At 63.2% G+C, this 21,529-nt stretch overlaps 1 protein-coding gene across 1 annotated transcript; it reads left to right on the top strand.

The window, feature by feature from the left end:
- The first annotated feature begins 409 nt into the window (after positions 1-409).
- Positions 410-19,999, top strand: CLCN7 (chloride voltage-gated channel 7). The gene is made up of 25 exons (XM_061152495.1): positions 410-599; positions 6,615-6,686; positions 9,351-9,422; positions 9,514-9,579; positions 10,085-10,217; positions 10,438-10,547; positions 10,968-11,048; positions 11,590-11,652; positions 11,749-11,832; positions 12,340-12,433; positions 12,642-12,706; positions 12,844-12,960; positions 13,519-13,573; positions 13,831-13,891; positions 14,328-14,466; positions 15,159-15,252; positions 15,905-16,074; positions 16,932-16,983; positions 17,180-17,307; positions 17,406-17,491; positions 17,587-17,716; positions 18,254-18,313; positions 18,408-18,584; positions 18,667-18,747; positions 18,863-19,999. Exons 1-25 carry the CDS (start codon positions 447-449, stop codon positions 18,947-18,949), a joined length of 2,430 nt encoding a protein of 809 aa, XP_061008478.1. The 5' UTR covers positions 410-446; the 3' UTR covers positions 18,950-19,999.
- Positions 20,000-21,529: the final 1,530 nt, after the last annotated feature.

Below are 21,529 nucleotides of genomic sequence, written 5' to 3'. Positions count from 1 at the left end.
GGGCGGTCTCTTGGTGTTCCTCGGTGTTTCTGGGTGGACGCTGACACTGCAGGAAGAGCTGTCTAGCTGGCACGTGTCCCGAAATTGGGGTTCAACTGGATTTTCCCCGTGTGATGCGCTCAATGCAGCGTTTTCTGCAGGAAGGCCACAGGGTTATGGTGTGTCCTCAGCACAACCGTTTGCTGCGTGGGGACCCGTCCCGAGAGGCGGGTCTGTATGCACGGCTGTGCGGACTCCCCGTGGAGCCGGCTCGCTCTCCTCCCCGCCCAGCCGGCGCCGGGCGGCGGGACTGCAACTCCCAGAAGGCCGCGCGCGCCCCGCGGCGCCGTTGGGTCACGTGGGCGCCGGCGGGGCCACGTGACCAGGACGACCGTCACGTGGCGGCGGCGCCGGTCACGAGAACAAACACGGCCGCGGCGCCGGCGGCCGGTCCACTGCGGCGGGACATGGCCAACGTCTCCAAAAAGGTGTCGTGGTCCGGTCGCGACCTGGACGACGACGAGGCGGCGCCGCTGCTGCGGAGGGCGGCGCGGCCCGGGGCGCCGGCCGGGGAGGCGGCGCCCCTGCTGAACGGGGCCGGGCCCGCGGCCGCCCGCGCGGTGAGCCGGGGGCAGGCGGGCCGGGCAGGGTCCGCGCCGCGCTCGCGGGGGCCGGGGACGCGGCGAGTCGGTGCTCGGACCGCCGGGCGGACGGCCGGGCGGGCTCGGAAGCCGGGCCCCACGGTTCTGGACTCGCGGGATCGCGGGGCCGGCCCCTCGTCCCCGGTGGAGCCCGGCCGCTGCGGTCGAGCCCCGGCAGAGCGAAGCTGTTTGCTCCCTGTTTGCTCCACAGCGGTTGTAAAGAGAAGGCGGGTGGTTTGCTGCTCGGGTCACCCATTACTTTTTGGTTTTGTTTTTTTAAATACGAGGTACTATTTTTACCGGGTCATTTTTGATCCGCTAGGAAGGACGTTTCAAGAGCTTAGGTCGCGGAGTTTGCTTTTGCAGTGGGAATACCTTGGATACTCGGCCGGCTCCCTTTAGACGCAGCGGTTTCAGGCCGATCTTGGGAATGACAGGGAAGTGCGTTCGGTTTTCCTGCAGCTGTTCATTGGAATGCAAGCACAGCCAGATGCAGGAAGACAAGTCCGAGTGGTCGAAATGTGCCCTGCGAGTCAGCACAGAAGTTTGTGTCACTTAAGTCAGTTCTCGTGTGTTGTGTTAATTTTGAGTTGATTGTGCGGCCTTACTCTGTTTTGTGACTTTTCTTCTCCTTTCTTTTTTCTCACTGTGTCCTAGATGTGTCCTTTACACCCTTGTGTGGTGTTTAATGAGGAAGGACACAAGCGTGGGGCTGTCCCCCTAGAACTTTTCTTTAGGTTCCCCTGGTCCCCCAGAGATGCCTCGGACAGTGAGGGTCACAGTCTGCTCCATGAGTGAGGTCTTCTGCTCAAGTGCTGTCTGTCCACATGAGAAGTGACCTAAAGAGGCTGACTTGCAGTGGTTTTTGATCTGCTAGGAGACAGGGCTGCTTTGTTCTTTTCTTCTCAAAATGTTTGTTTCTTTTCTTCTCTTTAAAAGAAAGTGATCTGAAATCTACAAACTATAAATATGAAACTGGCCCTAAAGGCTGACAGGTAAAGTGATTGAAAGCTTCCAAATGGAATTGGAGTTCCAATGGAACTCCATGTGCTGGGGTTTCTCAGTTCTCCTTAGTGTAGGCACAGGAGTTGGCCTTCTTTTTTTTTTTTTTTTCTTAACCTGTTGACTCTTCCCTTGAAACTCATTCCCCTGTAAAAAAAAAAAACCTTTACAAGCTTTTTTGTTTTTCATTTGTGTTTAGTGATAAGTGATCAGTTGCTCTTAAGCAATTTGAAAATAAAGTGTGGTGCATCTGCCGTGTGCCCCAGCTGCACACAGAGGTGAACAGCGCAGCTCCCTTGCCACTGGCTCCAACTCCAGGAAGAACAGGCCTAGTCTTCTAGGAGGACTGCATGAGGGGCCCCAAGGACAGGAGAGGTCACCTTGGGTCCAGTCTTGAAGCCTGCATGGTCCTCGGGCCAGTAGACAGAGGGGAGAGATAAAGGGAGAGTGCATTTGGGAAGCAAATTGGAGTGGGTGGTGGGGCCGGGGAAGGAGCCAGGATGGACCCGCAGGGGACAGCTGCGGGCTTCCAGATGTCTTTATCTTGTGGAGAATCCTCGGGAAGCTGGAGGCTCCAGCCTTGAAGGATGCTCAGACGGCCTGGGGTGGGTGGGTGGAGGGGCATGGGGGTCACTAGAGGCATTCACACAGGAGCTCCACACTGCACCAGCAGAGACAAGTGCGCAGGCTCCTTGCTGGCAAGGAGGGTCACCTATGTCCAGCCCCCAGCCGCCTATCATGAGGCGGTCAGCACTGGTCACTCCCAGGGGTGTTAGAAACAGCAGTTCGGCTCTGGTGGTCTTTGGGTTGCCGTTCCTGGTGCAACTCCCCTGCTGCTGACTCAGCCCCTCAAGGCCAGCCATCTTGCAGGAGGGGCGGTTCTGGACCGGCGGGCTAAGTTCACCACAGGACACTTGGAAGCTGTTCTCGGAACAGGGCCGTCTGGACTGAAGTGACAGCCCAGCGCCACGGGGTTTACTGCAGGGCGTCCCCAACCAGAGTCTGGTGCACCCGGCATGGGAACCTGTCAGGCACTGTGTGGTGGCCACTCTGGGCCGTCCTAGGCAGGATGGGTTATGAGGCGCCCTGAGCTTAACCCCATCTGTCGGGAACCAGGCTATTTGGAGCTGCTCTTCTCTCTCTCTGGTCCTCGGCCCATCATGCCCGAGTGTGGGGTGAAGGCAAGTTGCTGCCTGTCCACCCTGGGGCAGGGGAGGTGGCGTCAGCCAGCAAGTCATAGTCATGTGTGTGGGCAGAGGGTGGGCAGCAGGAAGCGGAGGCTTCTGAGGACTCACAGAGGGAAGCCTGAGCCGGCAGCAGCTCCAGGCTGGGGCGAGTGTCAGCGGGAAGTCCCTCTGCCTCGGTGTCCGCGTGCTGTCCTCCTCCCCTTCCAGCTGCTGTGACCCCACATCACAGGGTGCAGGCCAGCCACCCCGGCGCCCTCCCCAAAGGCTCCCTCCCTCCCCTGTCTCCCCCAGGCCTGCAGTAGCCCCTGCCCAGGGCTGGTGCGGGCGGCTCAGAGTCTGGGAGGCAGAGGACGTGGGTACAGCTGAACCGTGCAGGGGAGGTGAGGACAAGGTGGGTCCAGAGCTGGTCAGTGTGTCCGGGAGGCCCCCTGTGCAGAGGCGGCCGTACTCGGACAGCGAGGCCACGGTGGGGCTGTCCCATCCCCTAGCGTCTTCTGTCAGGTCTCAGCCCGATGCCGCCTCCCCCACCACCCCGGACCCTGGCGTCACCCTCAAAGCCTTCCTCACGGTTTACGCTGACTTTGTTTACGGGCAGCCTGGTTTTTCTGACTGTTAAGCCCCTGGTGGCAGAGGCCCTGTTCCTGTCCTCAGTGCTTGGGGCCGGGGGGCTTCGGGCTGAGGGAGGTTGGAAAGCAGAGGGCAGGAGTGTGCAGACAGCCGGTAAACTGTTTGCCGTTTGTTTTAATGATGCTAAAGGTACGTAGCACAGTTTACCACCTTAATCGTGACTAAGCATATACAGTCCACATGTAAGACCACCAGCATGTCCAGGACGTTCTCGTCCGCCCAGACCGAACCTCTGTCGCCTGTGAACCCCGACTCCCCAGCCCTCCCCGGCCCTGGCAAAGGCCGGTCTGCTGTTTGTGTGGTGTCTTGAGCAGCGGTGTCATGCGGCGTTTGTTGTTCTGTGGCTGGCTTCTTTCTCTTGGTGCCTCGAGGTCTGTGCATGCTGTGGCACATGACAGGATCTCCTCCTTTCCAAGGTGGAATAGCGCTGCGCTGTGCGGATGGACATTAGGCTTATACACACATCTTCTAATGGGCAGCTGGGTTGCTTCCACCGCTTGGCTACTGTAAACGATGCTGCCTGAGTGTGGGTGTACACACACCTCTTTGAGACCCCGTTTTCTCACCATTTGGGTCTGTGCCCAGAGGTGGAATTCCTGGATCATGAGGTAATTCTATTTTTAATTTTTTGGGGAACCAATGTCCTGTTGTCCACAGCAGCGCACAGGGGGTCTGGTTCTGCACATCCTCACCAGCGCTTGTTACTTTATTTTTTGATACTGGCCGTCCTCACACGTGTGAGGTGGCATCGCACTGTGGTTTAGATCTTCACGCCCCACGCCCCGTGGCCAGTCTTTTTAGTCGACTCGTTCGTTGCTGTTCGGCTACAGGAGTTCCATTCTGTAGGACTGGTTTTTTTTACTCTGTTCATCGTTTCCTTTGATGCATGGAAGTTCACTTTGATGTAGTCTCATTCGCATATAAATTCTTAATTAATCGTGGATTTACGGGAAGTTGAAAAGACAGTACAAGAGGGCCCGTGTGCCGCACCCCCGGGGCAGTACCATGCCGAAACGGCGCTGATGTTGGCACAGTGTGTGTGCACAGCGCTCTGCCATCACGTGCGGCATACATGCCCGCATCCTGCCTCTTACAGCCGCTGCCCACCCCTTGCCTGCTCTCCCTCAGGGCTGGCGTTCCAAGCATGTCGGGTCAGGGGAGCCACATGGAGTGGAAGCTTTCAGTCCTTTCAGAAGCCTGGAGGTTTCAGCCAGGTTGTCGTGTGCATCAGCAGTTTGGGGAAGCGCCAGCAGTTAGCTTGGGTGAAGAAAAGAGAACAAGTCACCATACACCCAGTAAATGGCTTTTTCATCACAAAAGATAATCCGTTTGTGAGATGCCTGTGGAGTTTGGGGAAGAGGCGATGAAAACCCAAGGGCGCTGAAGTGGGGGTGCGGCCAGGAGCTGCAGCGGGGGCTCCATCCCCGCAGGAGCCCGCGTCCGGGGCTGCCCACAGCTCCCTGGTGCCCCCGTGTGCTCGCCCAGTGGCTCCTGGGGGAGAGTGCCCGCCTCTCCCCAGGCCACGCAGTTGCAGGTGGGCACTCGGGGGCTGTTGAGCTGGCAGGGGAGCTGCTGTGTGGGCCGACGGCTCAGCGGGAGTGCCTGGCGGTGCGCTCCGTCGGTGGCAGTGACGTGCCCCCTCCGCCTGGCTCCGCTTGTTGGGTTGGAGGGCAGCTGGGTCTTTCCTGCTGCTTTCAGAATCCAACTTTGAGCTCTGCCTGTCTCTGCACCCCATCTCCTCAATAGAGACTTCCCCAGTGTGTGCTCCGGTGACGTGTGTCTGTGTGGGGAACACAGGCTGCAGCCAGCTCGGGCCCCGCCTATGAAGTCGAGTCCTCTCTGGGCCAGTGGGGCAGGCCATCCTGCCTTCCTCATCAGGGTCAGCAGTTTTGAGGGTGTTGTCAGTTGCTTTTAGAAAAGAAAGCAGTTGTGTTTCTTTGTTCACTCCCATTGTGCTGATGTTTGCCATTTATACTTGGAGGAAAGTGGCTGGAGCAGGATGGCGGGCTCGTGAGCACGCCTGACAGGTTACCTGTCGTGGGGGAGCAGTGCCCCCAGGGGGTCCCCCCAGCCTGGAGCCTGTGTGGGGCCTTGGCAGCTGAGGTCAGGTCCCAGTGTGGTGAGGCTGGTGTCCTCATAGGAGAGGGGGACACATAAAACACAGGCGTGCACACCCCCTGTGCGTGCACACCCATGTGTGTGTACCTATCCGCTTGCACACACAGGAGGCTGGTGGCAGCCAAGCAGAGGTTGGAGTGATGTGACTACAGAGGGCCGCACCACCAGAGGTGGGAGGGGGCAGGGCCGCAGTCCCCAACCCTGCGCGCGCGTGCTCCCTGCCAGCACTTGGGCCCGCAGAGCTGAGAGAACGTTTCTCTGCCGCGGCCTCCGCAGCTGTGGTCTCAGTGTGGGGCCAGCACTGCTGGCGGCTGGGTGTGCTGCTGAGTCCACGCCTTCCTGCTGGAGTTCCCGTGTGCTCTGGGCTCCCGAGTGGCGGGTCCGCGGCCCTTGTTCTGAGGTGCTTCGTGGTTCTTGCAGAGGAGAGGCAGGGCGCCTGAGCGTGCGGGGAGCCCCAGGTCGCACTTCGCGCTGTGTCCGTCTGTCCTGCAGGGGGCTTGTTGCCGGAGGTGCGCCTGTGGGCAGCCTGTGCTCTGTTTCGTGGTGCTCACATGTGCTGTGCCCGGTGCTGGGCGTGAGGGTGGGCACGTGCCAGGGTGACTGTCCTCTGCGATTGACCTGTCCTGGGCCCAGGAGCACACCTTGCTTCAGAATGTCCTGCCCCAGAAAGGACGCTTCTCTGACTGCGTGTCTGGGTGGGGTGGTAGTGGGGAGGCCTGTAACGGGCCCACCTGGTGGAGCGGCTCATGTCGTGATGGGAGGCAGAGATGGGGCCTCTGCGGGTGCCGGGGGTTGCAGGGTGAAGGGCTCCTGGAGGAGGGGCTCGATCCCCTGGGTTTCCCAGGACAGGAGGGGGGGCCCCGGAGGACCCCGGGGATGGGACAGGCTGTGGGTCCCGGGCCGGGCCTGTGGGCAGCGCCGGCCCCGCTGGCGTCTCCCACACGCGGGTGTGGGTCTGTGCTCCCCCCGAGGAGGCCGGGACGCTGGGGCCGGGGCCGGGGGTGATGCTGGTGCAGCCCAGCCCGCAGCTGAGTGGCCTGTGGTTCTCTTCTGCTTCCAGTCACCACACTCGGCGTTCTTCCGGATCGGACAGTTGAGCAGCGTGGAGCTGGACGATGAGCTTCTGGACCCTGTGAGTGGGATCCTGCTCGACCAGGCCCCTTCCCGCCCTGCCCCAGACAGCCAGGCCCGCTCTGTGGAGCTGCAGCCTGGCCGAGGGCGGACGGAGAACGCCAAACGGAAGGATGGCAGGCGGTGACAGTGCCGTGCAGAGAGGGGCCACCGGGGGGGCTGCCCTGCGGGACCCTGTCCCCGAGGCTGAGATGATGAGCGCAGGTGGGGGCACGCATGTCGGGAGCGAGCTGCTGTGTGTGGCCCGGGAGGGGCAGGCACGGGGTCCGTGCTGGCCCGGGGGAAGGCATCTCAGGGTGCTGGGCCCTTGGACCTGGGTGGCGTCCCTTCTCCTGCCCCTGTTTCAGGGGTTGAAGTACCCAGCAGTTTCCAGCATTTCCCCGAGACCCCTCCCCAGACGTGCAGTTGACCCCCTCCTCGGGAGTCAGCCTACCTCCTCCGGAGGCTGCTGGCGCTGCACGGCCTTCGTGTCTTTTGGAGGACTTCTGGGTCCTGTCACATTTCTTAACCAGGTGGTTTGTGTTTCTGTGATTGAGTTCTGAGAAGTCTTTGTACACTGCAGACACACCTCGCTCGTCAGTTGCAGGATCTGCAGGAATTTCCTCCTGGCCCATCGCTGGTCTCCTCACTTTCTGCTGGTGTCCTTTGAAGAACAAACACTGCTGATTTTGACGGAGTCCATTTGGTTTGTTTTTTGTTGCTTGTGCTTTGGGTGTGATAGGTAAGAAACCACCACCCAGGCCAAAGGCATAAGCATTCACTCCCGTCTTTCATGTTCTGCAGTTTAGATCTTTGATCCACTTTTCACTAATTTTGTCCATGATGTAAGATAAGGGTCAAGCTTCGTTCTTTGCACATGGTTGCCCAGTTTTCCCAGCACCGCTTCCTAAAAAGATAGCACTTTGCCTGTTGAGTTGTCTTAGCGCCATCGTTGAAGGTCAGTTGCTGTGACGGGATTGTTTCTGGGCTCTTAGCCTGTCCGTATGCCTGGGCGACACTCCCCTGACGCCTGTAGCTTTGTAGGAAGTTTCAGAAATAGGAAGTTTGAGTCATCCCACTTTGTTCATTTCCTGAAAGAGGTTTTGGCTGTTCAAGATCCCTTGTGTGTTTCCATGTGGGGTTTAGGCTCAGCTCTTCAGTTTCTTCAGAAGCTCCTGCCGGAGTCTAGACAGAGGTGGCGTCGCCTCTTAACGTCTAGTCTTCCGCTCCACAGGCTCAGCATAGCTTCTCATTTGTTTAGGTCTTCTGTTTTCTTTTTAAACAATGGGTCATAGTTCCTAGCATACAGATCTTCACTTCCTCTGTTAAGTGCTTTCTAGGAATAAGTCTTATTTTGTAGAGTCTTACTTTTTATGCTGTAGTAAATGCAGTTGTTTTCTTAATTTCTTTTTGGATTGTTCATTGCAGGAACATGGAAATATGTTTTTTTAAGAGTACTTTCTGGGGTTTTCTACACATCAGACCATGTCATCTGCAAAGAAGAGTTTCACTTCTTCCTCCCTGACCTGAGTGCCTCTCCCTTTCTCTCTTGCCTGATGGCCCTGGTAGCGCCTGCAGGCCCGAGCCGAGCAGAGGTGCCCGAGCGGCATCCTCTTCCTGTCCTGGTCTCAGAGGACGGGTCTCAGTCTTTCATCCCTGAGCGTGCTGTTGTGTGTGGGTCTTCACAGGCACCGTGACCAAGTGCAGGAGGTCCCCCGAGGTCTTCTGTTGAGTTCTGTCTGATGTTTTTTCTGTGTCTTTTGAGGTGTTCTCTGTGGATTTGGTCCTTTATTGAAACAGTATTGAACTGTTTCTACTTTTACACCAAGTCACCTTCTGATTGTCCAGACACCCCCTGAGTGTTCTGCAGGTCAGTTCCTTCTGACCCTAACTGCATCACAGACCCACAGGCTGAGGGGCTCAGTCCCATGAAACAACCCCCTCCCACACCGGTCCAGGCCGTCACCTGTGCTTCCATTGACCAGTGTAAATCAGGGTTCCCACGATCCCTTCTTGGTTCCGTAACTTGCCAGAATGACTCACAGAACTCAGGGGAGCACTTTGCTTATGTTACTGGTTTACCACAAAGGACACAACTCGGGAACAGCCAGATGGGAGAGATGCCCAGGGAAGGTGTGGGAAGGGGTGTGGAACCCCACACCCTCCCCAGGAGCCCCATCCCAGCCCTCCACGTTCACCAGCCAGAAGCTCCCTGACCCCTCCGCGTGGGGTTTGAGTGAAGGTCCATCACGTGAGCAGGACTGGTTGACCCCTGCCCGTTGATCAGCTGCATCTCCAGCCCGCTGGTCCTGCAGTGGTTTTCTAGTCCCAGCCTGGCCGTCTCACAGCCCAGACTCCGTCATCACTCAGAGAAGCCGGGTGTCTGGGGCCGGAGCCAGAACGCGGACGAGCGCCCACAGCGGGTGTCCCATCGCGCCAAAGACACCTTCCATCTTGCTTTTCGGGGCCAGGCCACCTTGGTTCCTGGAATACCCCGCCTGGCAGGTGTCGCGGGACCTGGCCGCCTGCCTCCTGTCGAGGTTCTGCGTCTCTGCCCCCAGCCACGTGCCTGGCCTGGCCTTGGGCTCAGAATCGCTGCCCTGTAGGGCGCGCGGGCATGGCCCCCTCCTCGTGCCGCTGCGTCCCGACGCGTGCCGGGTTGCCAGGATCTGCCTCTTCCCCGCAGGACATGGACCCCCCGCACCCCTTCCCCAGGGAGATCCCACACAACGAGAAGCTGCTGTCCCTCAAGTACGAGGTGGGCCCCCCATGCCCCGCCCTCCCCCAGCGTGGCCGCCCTGCACCCACAGGCCAGGGTCGCTCACCGCTGTCTGCCGCCCGGTCCGCAGAGCCTGGACTACGACAACAGTGAGAACCAGCTGTTCCTGGAGGAGGAGCGACGTATCAACCACACGGTGAGCCGGCGGGGGGTGGGGGACCGTCTGTGTGTGTGTGTCTCTCTGCGTCTGTGTGTGTTTCTGTGTGTCTCTGTGTCTGTCTATCTGTGTCTGTGTGTCTGTGTCTATGTATCTCTGTGTGTCTGAGTATCTGTGTGTCTGTGTGTGTGTCCGTCCGTCCATCTGTCTGTCTGTCTGAGACCCTGCCAGCTCCCTCTGTCTCTTTTCCGCCCCGGCCCCACCTGGCGTCCTGTGGTGAGCGCTGCCCGCGGCTGGGCTCAGGTGCCCACGCCAGGGTCACGCTGTCACCTCTGAGGAGGCAGAGGAGGCTGTTCTTGAATGGCGGCTGGAGCATCAGCATCCAGTTTTGCCCTGGTTGGGGTCCATCCCCCAGGGCTCTGCGGCCTCTGAGACGCCGCTAGGGCTGCTCTTCAGGGTCTAGGGGGCCTGCAGGGTGAGCCTGTGCACGATGGAGGTCACAGAGTGGCCCCTGATGACCACACCTGTCCGTGACGGCCCACAGGCCTTCCGGACAGTGGAAATCAAGCGCTGGGTCATCTGCGCCATGGTGGGCATCCTCACGGGCCTCGTGGCCTGCTTCATCGACATCGTGGTGGAGAAGCTGGCTGGCCTCAAGTACAGGCTCGTCAAGGACAGTATCCTCTGTCTGTGGTCACTGGAAGCCGGCGGACTCGCAGGAGGGCCCCTGCCGTGCTCTGCTGTGGGCAGGGGAGTGTGACTGGGCGGGGCTGCGTGTCTGGGGCGGGGCTGTGTGCTGGCCCCGAGATGCCCATTCCGTGCCCTGGAGGCCAGAGTGCGGCCCCTGGGGACGCGGTGCCCTGAGACCCCACAGCACGTGGCCCTTGACAGCCGCAGACATCGACAGGTTCACCGAGCGCGGCGGGCTGTCCTTCTCCCTCCTGCTGTGGGCCGTGCTCAACGCCGCCTTCGTGCTCCTTGGCTCCGCCATCGTCGCCTTTGTGGAGGTAGGCGGGCCCTGCAGCCCGGCCCGCAGGTCTGCCGGTGGAGGGCCCCACCGAGGGGTCACGTGCCCCGGGACCACTTTCCTCCCCGTGCCCTTTCGCTCCTTCCTGTGGGGACATTGGGGGAAGGCGGGGACCGTGTCTGGAAGCTTCTGGGCGCAGCCATGGTCCCCTGGGCATGCAAGAGTGCGGGCACCTCAGCAGGCCCCCTGTCCTAGGAACCCCCTCCTGCCCAGGGGGCCACCGGGACCACCACGTCCGTGGCGTTTGTTCCCCTCAGTGGTCACTCTGCGTGGGGGCGGGAGAGGCGAGCAGCCGCCTCCCCCAGCGGCCCGGGCCCCACCAGGCACGTCGTCTTGGGCGAGTGGTGGCAGCAGTGGCGGCTCGCCCTGCCTGCGGGCTCAGTGCTGCCTCTCCTTCCAGCCGGTCGCCGCTGGCAGCGGGATCCCCCAGATCAAGTGCTTCCTCAACGGGGTGAAGATCCCGCACGTGGTCAGGCTCAAGGTGAGGTGCGAGGCGGCCCCTGGGGGCTCCGTGCTGACTTAGGAGTGTTCTGTTTGCCCACGTTCGCCTCCGACATTTGCCCAGACCCGCGCTGTCTGCTGCTGACGCGCCTCTGTGTGGACGTGCTGGCAGGTTTATGGGAGCTTTATTTGGGCGTCGACTCCTGGGCACTCCAGGGGGTGGTGGGTGGACCTGGGCCGGGGGTTTGCTGGCGACGTCTCTCCTGCCCTTTCTGGGGACGGGGTGCTCCAGGGAGTGGGGGGTCTGGTCCCTCTGGGGAGCAGAGAGCAAAGCCCGAGGACAGAGCGACAGCTGCTCTGTGTGTCTCCTGTGTGGATGTGAGTGCCCGGGATGGAAGGTCCAAGGAGACGGGCGGCAGGGGAATGCGGGCTGCGAGCCCACATCCCTGGACGCTGGCCGCCTTTTGGCCTCCTGCCTGCTGGGGGTCACGATGAGGTTCCTCTCTGTGCAGTTTGTCGCTTGGGTTCTTGACCACGTGTGGCCTCTAATCAGTTTTGGCATCTTTTCCTTTGTGTTCCAGACCCTGGTGATCAAAGTGTCCGGCGTGATCCTGTCGGTGGTGGGGGGACTGGCCGTGGGGAAGGTAACGGAACGCAGCTGCCCCAGCCTGCGCCCCCACCCCTGCCCCGGGGCCGTGGGGGTGGGCTGACCTCCAGGGCACGCTGTCTGTGCCTTCCAGGAAGGGCCAATGATCCACTCGGGCTCGGTGATCGCTGCGGGCATCTCCCAGGGCAGGTCCACGTCGCTGAAGCGGGACTTCAAGGTGAGTCCCCCGCGTGCCAAGGCCACAGCCCGGGCCGGGCGCGCCTCCCCTGCAGCACCGTCGCCTTAGCCTCTGGTCTGTGGGGCGTGCGGTCGCTTGGTGCTCCACGCGGGGCTGTGTGTCTGCGTGGAAACGGCGTGTAGCTCTGAGAAGCGTCCACGGGAATGTGGCCCAGAGAGCTCGGGAAGGTCACGTGTGCGGGCTGGTCCTTCCTGCAAAGACCACAGCGTGTGGTCACTGCCGGAGTGGGCGGTTTTCTCTGGACGTCAGTGGGCAAGGAGGCTGCCTGAGACCCCGCTCTGCAGTCCTGCCAGCTGACCCCATGGCTGAGCCCCTCTGCTCCCCTCCCCCTTCCCTTCCTCCCCCTCTTCCTCACTTTGGGTCCCTTTCCCCTCTCTTCTCCCCTCCCTCACCCCTCCCCTCCCCCTCACTCTGGGCCCCCTCCCCTGGTCTGAGAGAAGTGCCGTCAGAGGCCTGGCCTGAGGCCTCTTTGTTGTCCTGGCCCAGATCTTCGAGTACTTTCGCAGAGACACAGAAAAGCGGGACTTCGTCTCGGCAGGAGCTGCAGCTGGAGTGTCCGCTGCCTTCGGGGCCCCCGTGGGTGAGAAGGGGTGACTGCCAGCCCCTGCTGTGGGGAGGGAGGGTCTTGGTGTTGGGGGACTGCTGCTGAGGGCATGGGGCGGGCCTCCCGAGAGCCCCGATGGCCCTCTGCCGTGGGCCGGGTGCCCTGGGGGTGGGGGCGGGGGCGGCTGTGGGTGCAGGGCTGGCTGGTGGGCTGGGCATCTCAGGGCTGGTGGGTGCTCTTCCAGGTGGAGTGCTGTTCAGCTTGGAGGAAGGTGCGTCCTTCTGGAACCAGTTCCTGACGTGGAGAATCGTGAGTGCGGGCACGGCCCCCTCCCAAGGCTGGGCAGCTCTCAGCCCGGTCCCTCCCCGCCGTCCCCCACTGGGGCTCAGCCATGTGCCCCTGCTGCCACACGTCGGCACTGACAGCGTGCATCTCTCCACCTGCAGTTCTTTGCCTCCATGATCTCCACCTTCACCTTGAACTTCGTCCTGAGCATTTACCACGGGAACGCTTGGGACCTGTCCAGCCCTGGGCTCATCAACTTTGGAAGATTCGACACTGAGGTGCCCGCTGCGGCGCCCTTTGCCCTGCAGCCTTCCTTTGAGGGGGCCAGGCTGTGTACTCGAGGCTCAGCCTGAGCAGCTGTGGGGGAGCCCTTGTCTGTGGGGCTGGGGCTGGAGCTGGAGCTGCCCCGGGAGGGGGTGTCTCGCTTGGCTTTGCAAGTGGGGCGCCCGTCAGTCAGCAGTGCTCCAGGGGGGCTCAGGCACCCACAGACTGTCGGGCAGCATCACTGAGGCTGACGGCCAGTGCCCCACAGTGGCTCCTGGAGGCCGAGAGGTCCTTAGTGGCCGGCTCTTGCCTGTGGATGGGCTGCTGGTGGGCGGGTCACCAGCATCCTCTTCCTCTTTCGTGGTTCCTCACTTCCCCATTTGCAAGAGCCTGGGCCGTCCCCAGAGCCTCCCTGCTAGGAGGCAGGCAGTCTGGTCTGCCCAAGCGCCCGGGTTTCCTCTCCTGGGGTCTGCACCCTGCGGAGAGTCACAGTGCCCCCGGGCATGCCCAGCCTTGTTTGAGCAGGGGCCAGTGGTTTGCTCATGGATGCTTGCTCTTCCCTTTCCACGTAGACCATGGTGTACGTGATCCACGAGATCCCCATCTTCATCGCCATGGGCGTGGTGGGTAAGGACGGCCGCAGGCTTCAGGCCTGGCCCAGCTGCGGGAGCCAGAGAAGCTCATGGTCCCACCCCTGCTGGCTGTCCCAGGCGGTGGGGAAGCCCACCCTGGGGGACGGAGCTCCCCTTGGCTGGGGACAGCTCCTCAGCTTCCTCACTCAGTTCGTGGGTGGGCCCTCCATCCTCCGGTATCCCCTCTGGCCCCCTGCCACCTGGCAGCCTTCCCTGAGTCCCACACACCTACTTGCTCCTTCCTCATCCCAGGGGGCATTCTTGGAGCTGTGTTCAACGCCTTGAATTACTGGCTGACAATGTTTCGAATCAGGTAAGAAATCAGTTTTGAGAAGTGTGGCCGCACAGGTTCGCTAGAAACAGTCCTGCTCTGGGCTCTCGCCACGCGGCAGCCCCGTGCCCAGCACGCTTCTCCCTGCGCGGCGCGTTATGTGTGGCCTGGCAGGAAGCGTGTCGGGCCTCGCGTCAGCCTCGGCAGTTTGCAGGGGCGTCCACCGGGCACACACGGTCCAACAGAGGTGCTTGCGTCGCTGGGAGAGCCATCCCGGGGGCCTCTGGTGTTCGCGGCCGAGGCGGAGTCTTGGCCTTCTTTCTCCTCACCCTTTCACTCCGGGAGGCAGACAAGAGCAGGAGGAAGCCTGGTGGGGGGCGGGCAGATGGGTGCAGCGTCCAGGACGGCCTTCCCGAGTGGTGGGCCCCGTTGTCCTGGCCGCCGGCCGTCCCACACTTGGCCTGGCTGTGCGCTCCAGGTACGTCCACCGGCCCTGCCTCCAGGTGGTCGAGGCCACGCTGGTCGCTGCCGTCACTGCCACGGCCGCCTTCGTGCTCATCTACTCGTCTCGGGACTGTCAGCCCCTGCGGGGGAGCTCCGTGTCTTATCCCCTCCAGGTAGGCAGCCGGGGGAGGTGGGGCACAGCAAGCCCCAAGATGAGGGCGGGCACTGCGGCCTGGGTCTCACCTGGCCTCCTTGAGTGACGGGCTGATGGGGTCTGCAAGATGGGGTGGTGGGCGTGCAGGGGAGACCCGTGTGCCCACGCTCACCACGGCAGGTTTCACCGCAGCCCCAGTGCCCGCTCACGACAAGCAGGGACCGGGTGGTTCACACACACAGTGGGTCCCCTCACTGTGGAGAGGGCTGAGCTCTGAGACACGCTCCCACACTGCTGCGTCAGAGAAGCTAGACAGGAAGGGCCACACGTGGCATGGTTCTATATACGGGAAATGTCCAGAGCAGGCTCCTTCATAGACGGGAGCCGGTTGCCCAGGGGGAGTACACACACACAGGCCTATCTAGGCCCACAGCTGGGGCCGTGGGGTGGACACACGCCACTCTGCTGGGAGCCCTCACTCGAGTTAAGGCCTCCAGGGGCACGCAGTCTTGCTCAGGCTGAGGGCTGGGCCTGGCGCACGCCAGGCACTGACGTCCACCCAGGCACCACGGGAGCCTGCTCCTGATGCGAGCTCCCGGGCCCCGCCCCCTCTACAAGACCGCAGCTGGACCCCCGTGTGTGCTTGTGCCTGACGCGGTCCAGCCCGGGACCACCGTGTCCCACTGGCCTGTCCACTCTCACCCCTTGCAGCTCTTCTGTGCTGATGGCGAGTACAACTCGATGGCTGCGGCCTTCTTCAACACCCCAGAGAAGAGCGTGGTCAGCCTTTTCCACGACCCCCCAGGTGCTTGCTCCTGCTACGAGCTGTCGTTTAACCTGTCCCCACATGGGCCTGTGCCCTCTGCCCTGGGCTGCAGGGCTGGCTGTACTAGGGCCCGCAGCTGGCAGCCAGTGCCCGGGGGCCTGGCCAGGCTCCCCACGCTGTCTGCTTCTCTTCCTGGAGGCCGTCCTGTCCTTCGTTCAGACGGGCTCGCGTCCCAGGGTGGGCTTCCCTCCTGGCCGCTGCCCACGGGGGTCACTTGGTCAGAAGACAGCTTGGGGAGGCGCTTTCTGGCACCGGAGCCTGGCACAGTCTTGTGTTCCTGATGACAAATGGGCTCAGGGTGGACACAGACCTGCTTCCAGTTCAGCGGTCTTGGTTCCCTGGGGGCGACGGGCTGTCCTGACCGCTCGGCGCCTATCTGCAAGCCCTCTGCCTCGGCTCTAGCTGTCGCCCACCTTCAGTGGCAGCCCAGGGCCCCCACTCCCCTCTGCGCGCCCCTTGGGCAGCCAGGCTGGCGCCCGAGGGCTGGGCCCTGAGACCCTACACCAGGCCTCTGAGGACGGGGAGGCTCAGGGAGGTGGCTGTGACGGGGGGCTCAGCCGGGCCCCTAGGCGGGCATCATCACGCAGGGTTGAGTCTGCATGGCAGGCCCTGGCCAGTGCCCTGTTCGCAGGCTCCTACAACCCCGTGACGCTCGGCCTGTTCACCCTGGTCTACTTCTTCTTGGCCTGCTGGACCTACGGGCTCACGGTGTCGGCCGGCGTCTTCATTCCGTCCCTGCTCATCGGGGCCGCCTGGGGCCGGCTCTTCGGCATCTCCCTGTCCTACATCACGGGGGCCGCGGTGAGTGCGGGCCCGCCGAGCGGACCCCGAGCCCTGGGAGAGCTCGGTGGGCTCGGGAGTCCAGGGTCAGGGGGTGGGGCCTGGGGGTGCGGAGCTCAGGCCTCAGCCCTGGCGCTGCCTCCTGCTTGCCTCCCGCCTGCCTCTGGCTGGCTTGGCCTTCATCCTGTGGGCCTTCCAGCTGTATCGTGATCGTTCAGACAAGACCTTAAAAAGCCGTCAGGGGTACAGTGAGCCTCCCCTCGCCAGGTTCAGGTTATTGTCCTAGGTTTCCTTCTAGACAGTTTTGACTTTCATTAATGGTGACTTTCATACTGTAAACTCCTACTTTGTGGAAGTGAATGGCTGGGTAGCTCCTCAGCATGTCGCAGAGCTGTGTGACCACGACCACCACCAAGTTCCAGGGTGTTCTCGTTACCCCAGAAGGACACCTGTCCGCGTTAGGCAGTCACGTTTGTGTCCCCACCCCCGGCAGCCCTGGTCCGCTTTCCGCCTCCGTGGACATGCCTCTGCTGGCTATTGCAGCGATCCATCTGTGCAGGCAGGCCATCGTGAGCGTCGTGTTTTCACAGCTCGCCTGTGCGGTAGCACAAGTTAGGTTTTCACTCCTTTCTCGGCTTCCTGGTGTGGCCCAGGTGTTTGTGCGTGGACTCCTGCCCACACCCGGCCCCGCCCCAGCATAGCGCATGCCCGTCTCTCAGGCGGCCAGGTTCACTTGTCTCTGGGCAGGCACGGTGAGCGTGTTCACAGACTCAGGTGACGCTCTCGTGGACTCGCTCCTGGGCAGTGCGGTCAGTGCGGCCTAGGTGGGTTTGGGTCGGGGCTGCCACGCCCCTCAGCACCCCGTGTCTTCCCTGCAGGTCTGGGCGGACCCTGGCAAGTATGCCCTAATGGGAGCTGCTGCCCAGCTGGGTGAGTGCTGGCCACCACGTGGGTGTCCTGAGATTGGGAGGGCCTCCACCTCCCCCACCTCCACCTCCCCCACCCCCATCTGGTACTGCCTGGGGGCCAGGCCGCGGGGTTGGATGGACGGCGGGGTGCTGGGCAGGGGACTGTCAGGGGCTGGTGCCCCACCCGCCCAGTCTCGCCCTCCCCCTCCCCTGGGCAGGTGGGATTGTGAGGATGACGCTGAGCCTGACGGTCATCATGATGGAGGCCACCAGCAATGTGACCTACGGCTTCCCCATCATGCTGGTGCTCATGACCGCCAAGATTGTGGGGGATGTCTTCATTGAGGTGTGGCAGGGGAGCTGAGGGCCGGCGGCCGCGGCGAGGGTGGGCCCGTGGGGGCAGTCCCCAGCAGCCTCGTGCATGGCTGCGCCCGCTCTCCCCAGGGCCTGTATGACATGCACATCCAGCTGCAGAGTGTGCCCTTCCTGCACTGGGAGGCCCCCGTCACCTCGCACTCACTCACCGCCAGGTACCCTCCAGGCAGGCCCGCAGGCTGGGCGGGTGCTGGATGCCCTGGGGGGCCTCGTCAGCCACGTGGTGGGTCATGGCGTGGCTCTTCCCCAGGGAGGTGATGAGCACACCAGTCACCTGCCTTCGGAGAAGGGAGAAGGTGGGCGTCATCGTGGACGTGCTGAGCAGCACGGCGTCCAACCACAACGGCTTCCCCGTGGTGGAGGACGCTGACGGCACGCAGGTACCAACCCCTGCGGAAGGCCGGGCTGCCACCTGGGCTGGCCAGAGCGGCGAGTGGGGGCGGGCTCCCATGAAGGGGGGTGTCTTGCTCTGGGGTTTCTGGTAGAAGCCACTGCTCACACCACTGTGCCCATGAGCGCAGTTTCCGCGGTATGGGTGGTTATTGAAGCACCCTAGCGTCTTGTCCTACCCCAGGCTGCACCGCCAGCTGGGGTCAGGGTTGTGACTGTCGGGGTCATGACAGGACATGCAGCCCTGCTGCCTCCGGCATCGGGGCCAGGAGCTAGGGCCTGCTGCTTGCCCCCACAAACACAACCATCTCTCAGCACCTCTCGCTGTGGGTCCTGCCGCCTCTTCTGGCATCTGGGGACCAGTAAGCCTGCCCGGGGAAGTGCCTGCAGCATGGCTAGTGCCCGTGGGCTGCCGGCATCCCCTGGGAGCCTGGCTGGAGCTCGCAGCTGTCTCGGCGCTGGCGGCCGGCAGCCCAGACGGCAGGGTGGGCCCCGGGGCCCCTGCAGACGCGGCGTCTCTCGTGCAGCCCGCTCGGCTCCAGGGCTTGGTCCTGCGCTCGCAGCTCATCGTCCTGCTGAAACACAAGGTAGGCCGCTGGGCGGCCCGGGGGCCGGGCAGGGCCTGGGCTCTGAGCCTCCAGTGCCTGACGCCCACCCCACCTTCCACCCTGCCTCCTGCAGGTGTTCGTGGAGCGCTCCAGCATGGGCCTGCTGCGACGCCGGCTGCGGCTGAAGGACTTCCGCGATGCCTACCCGCGCTTCCCCCCGATCCAGTCCATCCACGTGTCGCAGGACGAGCGGGAGTGCACCATGGACCTGTCCGAGTTCATGAACCCCTCGCCCTACACGGTGCCCCAGGTACTGCTGGGGGCATCCTGCCCCGTCCCCTCCTGGGTGGGGCAGGGCTGGCGTGTGAGCTGAGGCCGTGTCCATGTTGCAGGAGGCGTCGCTCCCACGGGTGTTCAAGTTGTTCCGGGCCCTGGGCCTCCGGCACCTGGTGGTGGTGGACAATTGCAATCAGGTGAGGGGGGCCCTCACCTGCCTGCTTGCCCCCAGGGCTCCCCTAGGCTGTGCCTGCGTGCAGGGGCATCCACAGAGGGGATGCTGTGCCTCATGACCCAGCTTTGCTCCCTCAGGTGGTCGGGATGGTGACCAGGAAGGACCTGGCCAGGTACCGACTTGGAAAGGGGGGCCTGGAGGAGCTCTCTCTGGCCCAGACGTGAGGCCCTGGAGCCCGCACCTCCCCCAGGGCCCCCGCCGCACTCCCTGGCAGCAGATCCAGCAACCACGAGGCGTTGGGGATGGCCCGACCAGCGTGTGGCGCACATGGGCGCTCTGTTCTCAGTGTCCCGTCCCCCAACCTCGCCCCAGGAATCCTACACCCAGCCTCCTGTTCCTGGTTCTTCAGGAATCTGTGCAACTGCTGCTCTCTTCCCAAGAGCCCGTGAGCACGCGTGTCTGCGTGTGTATGAGGGGACAGCTGGCAAGCAGGGGCCCATGGGTCCAAGTGCTGCAGCCCCACGATGGGCTGGCTCCTAGGCCTGCACCCTGCGCACCGTCAGCGGCTGCAGCGGACACCCCTGGCCCTGGCCCTCAGGCCTCGGCTAGGTTGGTGGCTGTCAGGTTTTGGGTCTGGGCAGAGACCCGAGCTGCAGGCACAGAGGCGAGGGCTCGGGGAGCAGGACCATCCTGGAGCGCAGGCCCCAGAGCCGGACTCCCAGACTCACCTCTGCAGCCCTGGCCTCGCCCCCCTCAGTGCAGTGGGCTTTGTGCCAGGGTCTGGGCCCAGGGGGAGAGCTGAGACCCTCCTGCAGGCCTGGACCCCCGAGTCCAACCACGCCTGTCGCCACGCCCCTGTGGACGCCGCTGGGAAGGCGGATCTTCTTGGCACACGGAACCCCAGTGGCCCTGAGCGATACTCGGTAGCAGCTCTGCTTCTGATATCTGGGGCAGGGGGTTTCTGGGATGAGTCGGCTAGCCCAGAGCAGGGATGCACCCTTCCCAGGCCGGGCAGGCCCAGAGCTGGGATGCTGTGTCCCTGAGGCCCCACCGGACGTTTATTCTGGAGGGACTGGCGTCCCTGGCCCACTCTGTGATGGTAGCCATGGATGGCTCTGTGATAGGTGGGTGGGCACTCCAGCTGGGTTTCAGCTCCTTTTAAGGGGGTGGGGCCTCGGAAGGCGGCTCTCTTCCTGGTGGGGAAGCGCTCTGTGGGGGGCGTGGGCGTCGGAGTGTTGGGATCTGAATGGGAGAAATAAAGGAATGGTACTGATGACCTGTGTCAGCTCCTTGTCCCCCCAGTGTGGACCCTGATCTAGCACCCAGGATTCACCGGCTCGCAGGGGTGGAGGTGGGGGATACCCCAGCGGGGACGTCTCTGAGTGGGGGATGCAGGTGAGGGGCTCAGAGACACCTGGATGGGGAAGTGCCTGGGGCCACCCTATGCCCCAGGGAGGGTGGGCCCCGCCACCACATCCTCGTCCACGTTGCTCCTGGGACCACCGCAGAGCCCTTTGAGAAGGCGGTCTTCCCTCCCCCTGCCTCCTGACCACGGCCCCGGTCCCCACACACAGGGGCCCCCAGGCCACGGCCACTCGGTCAGGGTGCTGCCCCTCAGTGCCACCCTGTCCCTCATCTGCCGGCCTCCAGGGTGTGTGATGTGGCCGCCGGGCGTCGGGCTCCCTGGGGAGGGGTCCCCTTTGACACAGACACCTTGTCACAGGGAAGCCCCCCGATCCCTCGTGGGCAGGTCTGGCAACAGTGGGAGGGGGACCACCTGGGTGGGGTGAGGGGCCCTGAGTGTCCACACGGGCCTGAAGCCTGACGCGGCCCCACCCCGGCACCGGGCTGCAGGCTGAGGCGCGAGGAGAGGGCGGGCGCCGTCCTGTAGCCGGGCATTGACATCGAGTGAGGGGCCTGGGGGCATGTTAGTTACCGGCTTAGAGCAGGCTGCAGGTCTGCTCGGCCTGCCCTTCCTGGCGGGGCTGCGCCTCCCCTACGGCCGCGCCCTCCGGGTGGCCTGCCCCAACCCCGCCCCGTTGCCCCCGTGCCTCCGGCCTGGCCGCCCACCTGTGCTCGGTGTGGCCCTGGCCTCCAGCCTCCCCGCTCAGGCTCCCTGGCCAGAGGGCGGGTGATCGCTTTCAGGCTGCCCCTCCCACCGGGCTAGGGGCTCCCAGACTGACCCAGCGGCCGGCAGCCACTCTCCCAACCGGCAGAGGGGCGTTCCCTCAGGGCCGTCCGAGAGTGGGCAGTTGGGGTGGCCTCACCGGGACGGGGAAGCTGAGGGCTCGGGTTCCACTGGCAGTTGGGCCGTGAAGTCAGGAGGTTCTGCTGAGGAGAAGGTTCCAGCAAAGCCCTGCTGCCCTCCAACCTTGGTTTTGTCCTGGAAGGAGGAATGTGAGGGCAGGGTGGCCTCTTTGCGCCCCACGTGCTACCCCAACCCCAGAGCTTCCGGCTCTGACTCCCCACCGTCCCCCCTGCCCCTCACCCCCACGCCCGGGGCCGACTCTGGGCCACTGCGGGGCGCGAGGCCCAGGCCTCCTGGCAGCAGGCCGACCATAAGCGGGGCTGCAGGTGAAGCTGTGAGTTGCGGCTAGAGCTGGGGGTACCGCCAGGTGAGAGCTTCTGTGCCCCGTGAGACCCCCAGGTCCCCTCACAGCCCAGGCCGCCCTCGGGCTGGCAGGCACTGTCCCGCTGTTGCTGTCCAGCGCTGTGTGTCCTCAGGTGGGGCCTGGACCTCTCTGAGCCTGAGCGTCCTGTGTGGACGGCGAGAGCCGAGCCCTTCCTGGGCCCTCGGTGAGCCC

This window comes from Dama dama, chromosome 10 (assembly GCF_033118175.1).
Source record: "Dama dama isolate Ldn47 chromosome 10, ASM3311817v1, whole genome shotgun sequence".
Lineage (NCBI taxonomy): Eukaryota > Metazoa > Chordata > Mammalia > Artiodactyla > Cervidae > Dama > Dama dama.
The sequence above is the reverse complement of the archived record's forward strand: the minus strand, read 5'-3'. Positions and strand labels throughout refer to the sequence as shown.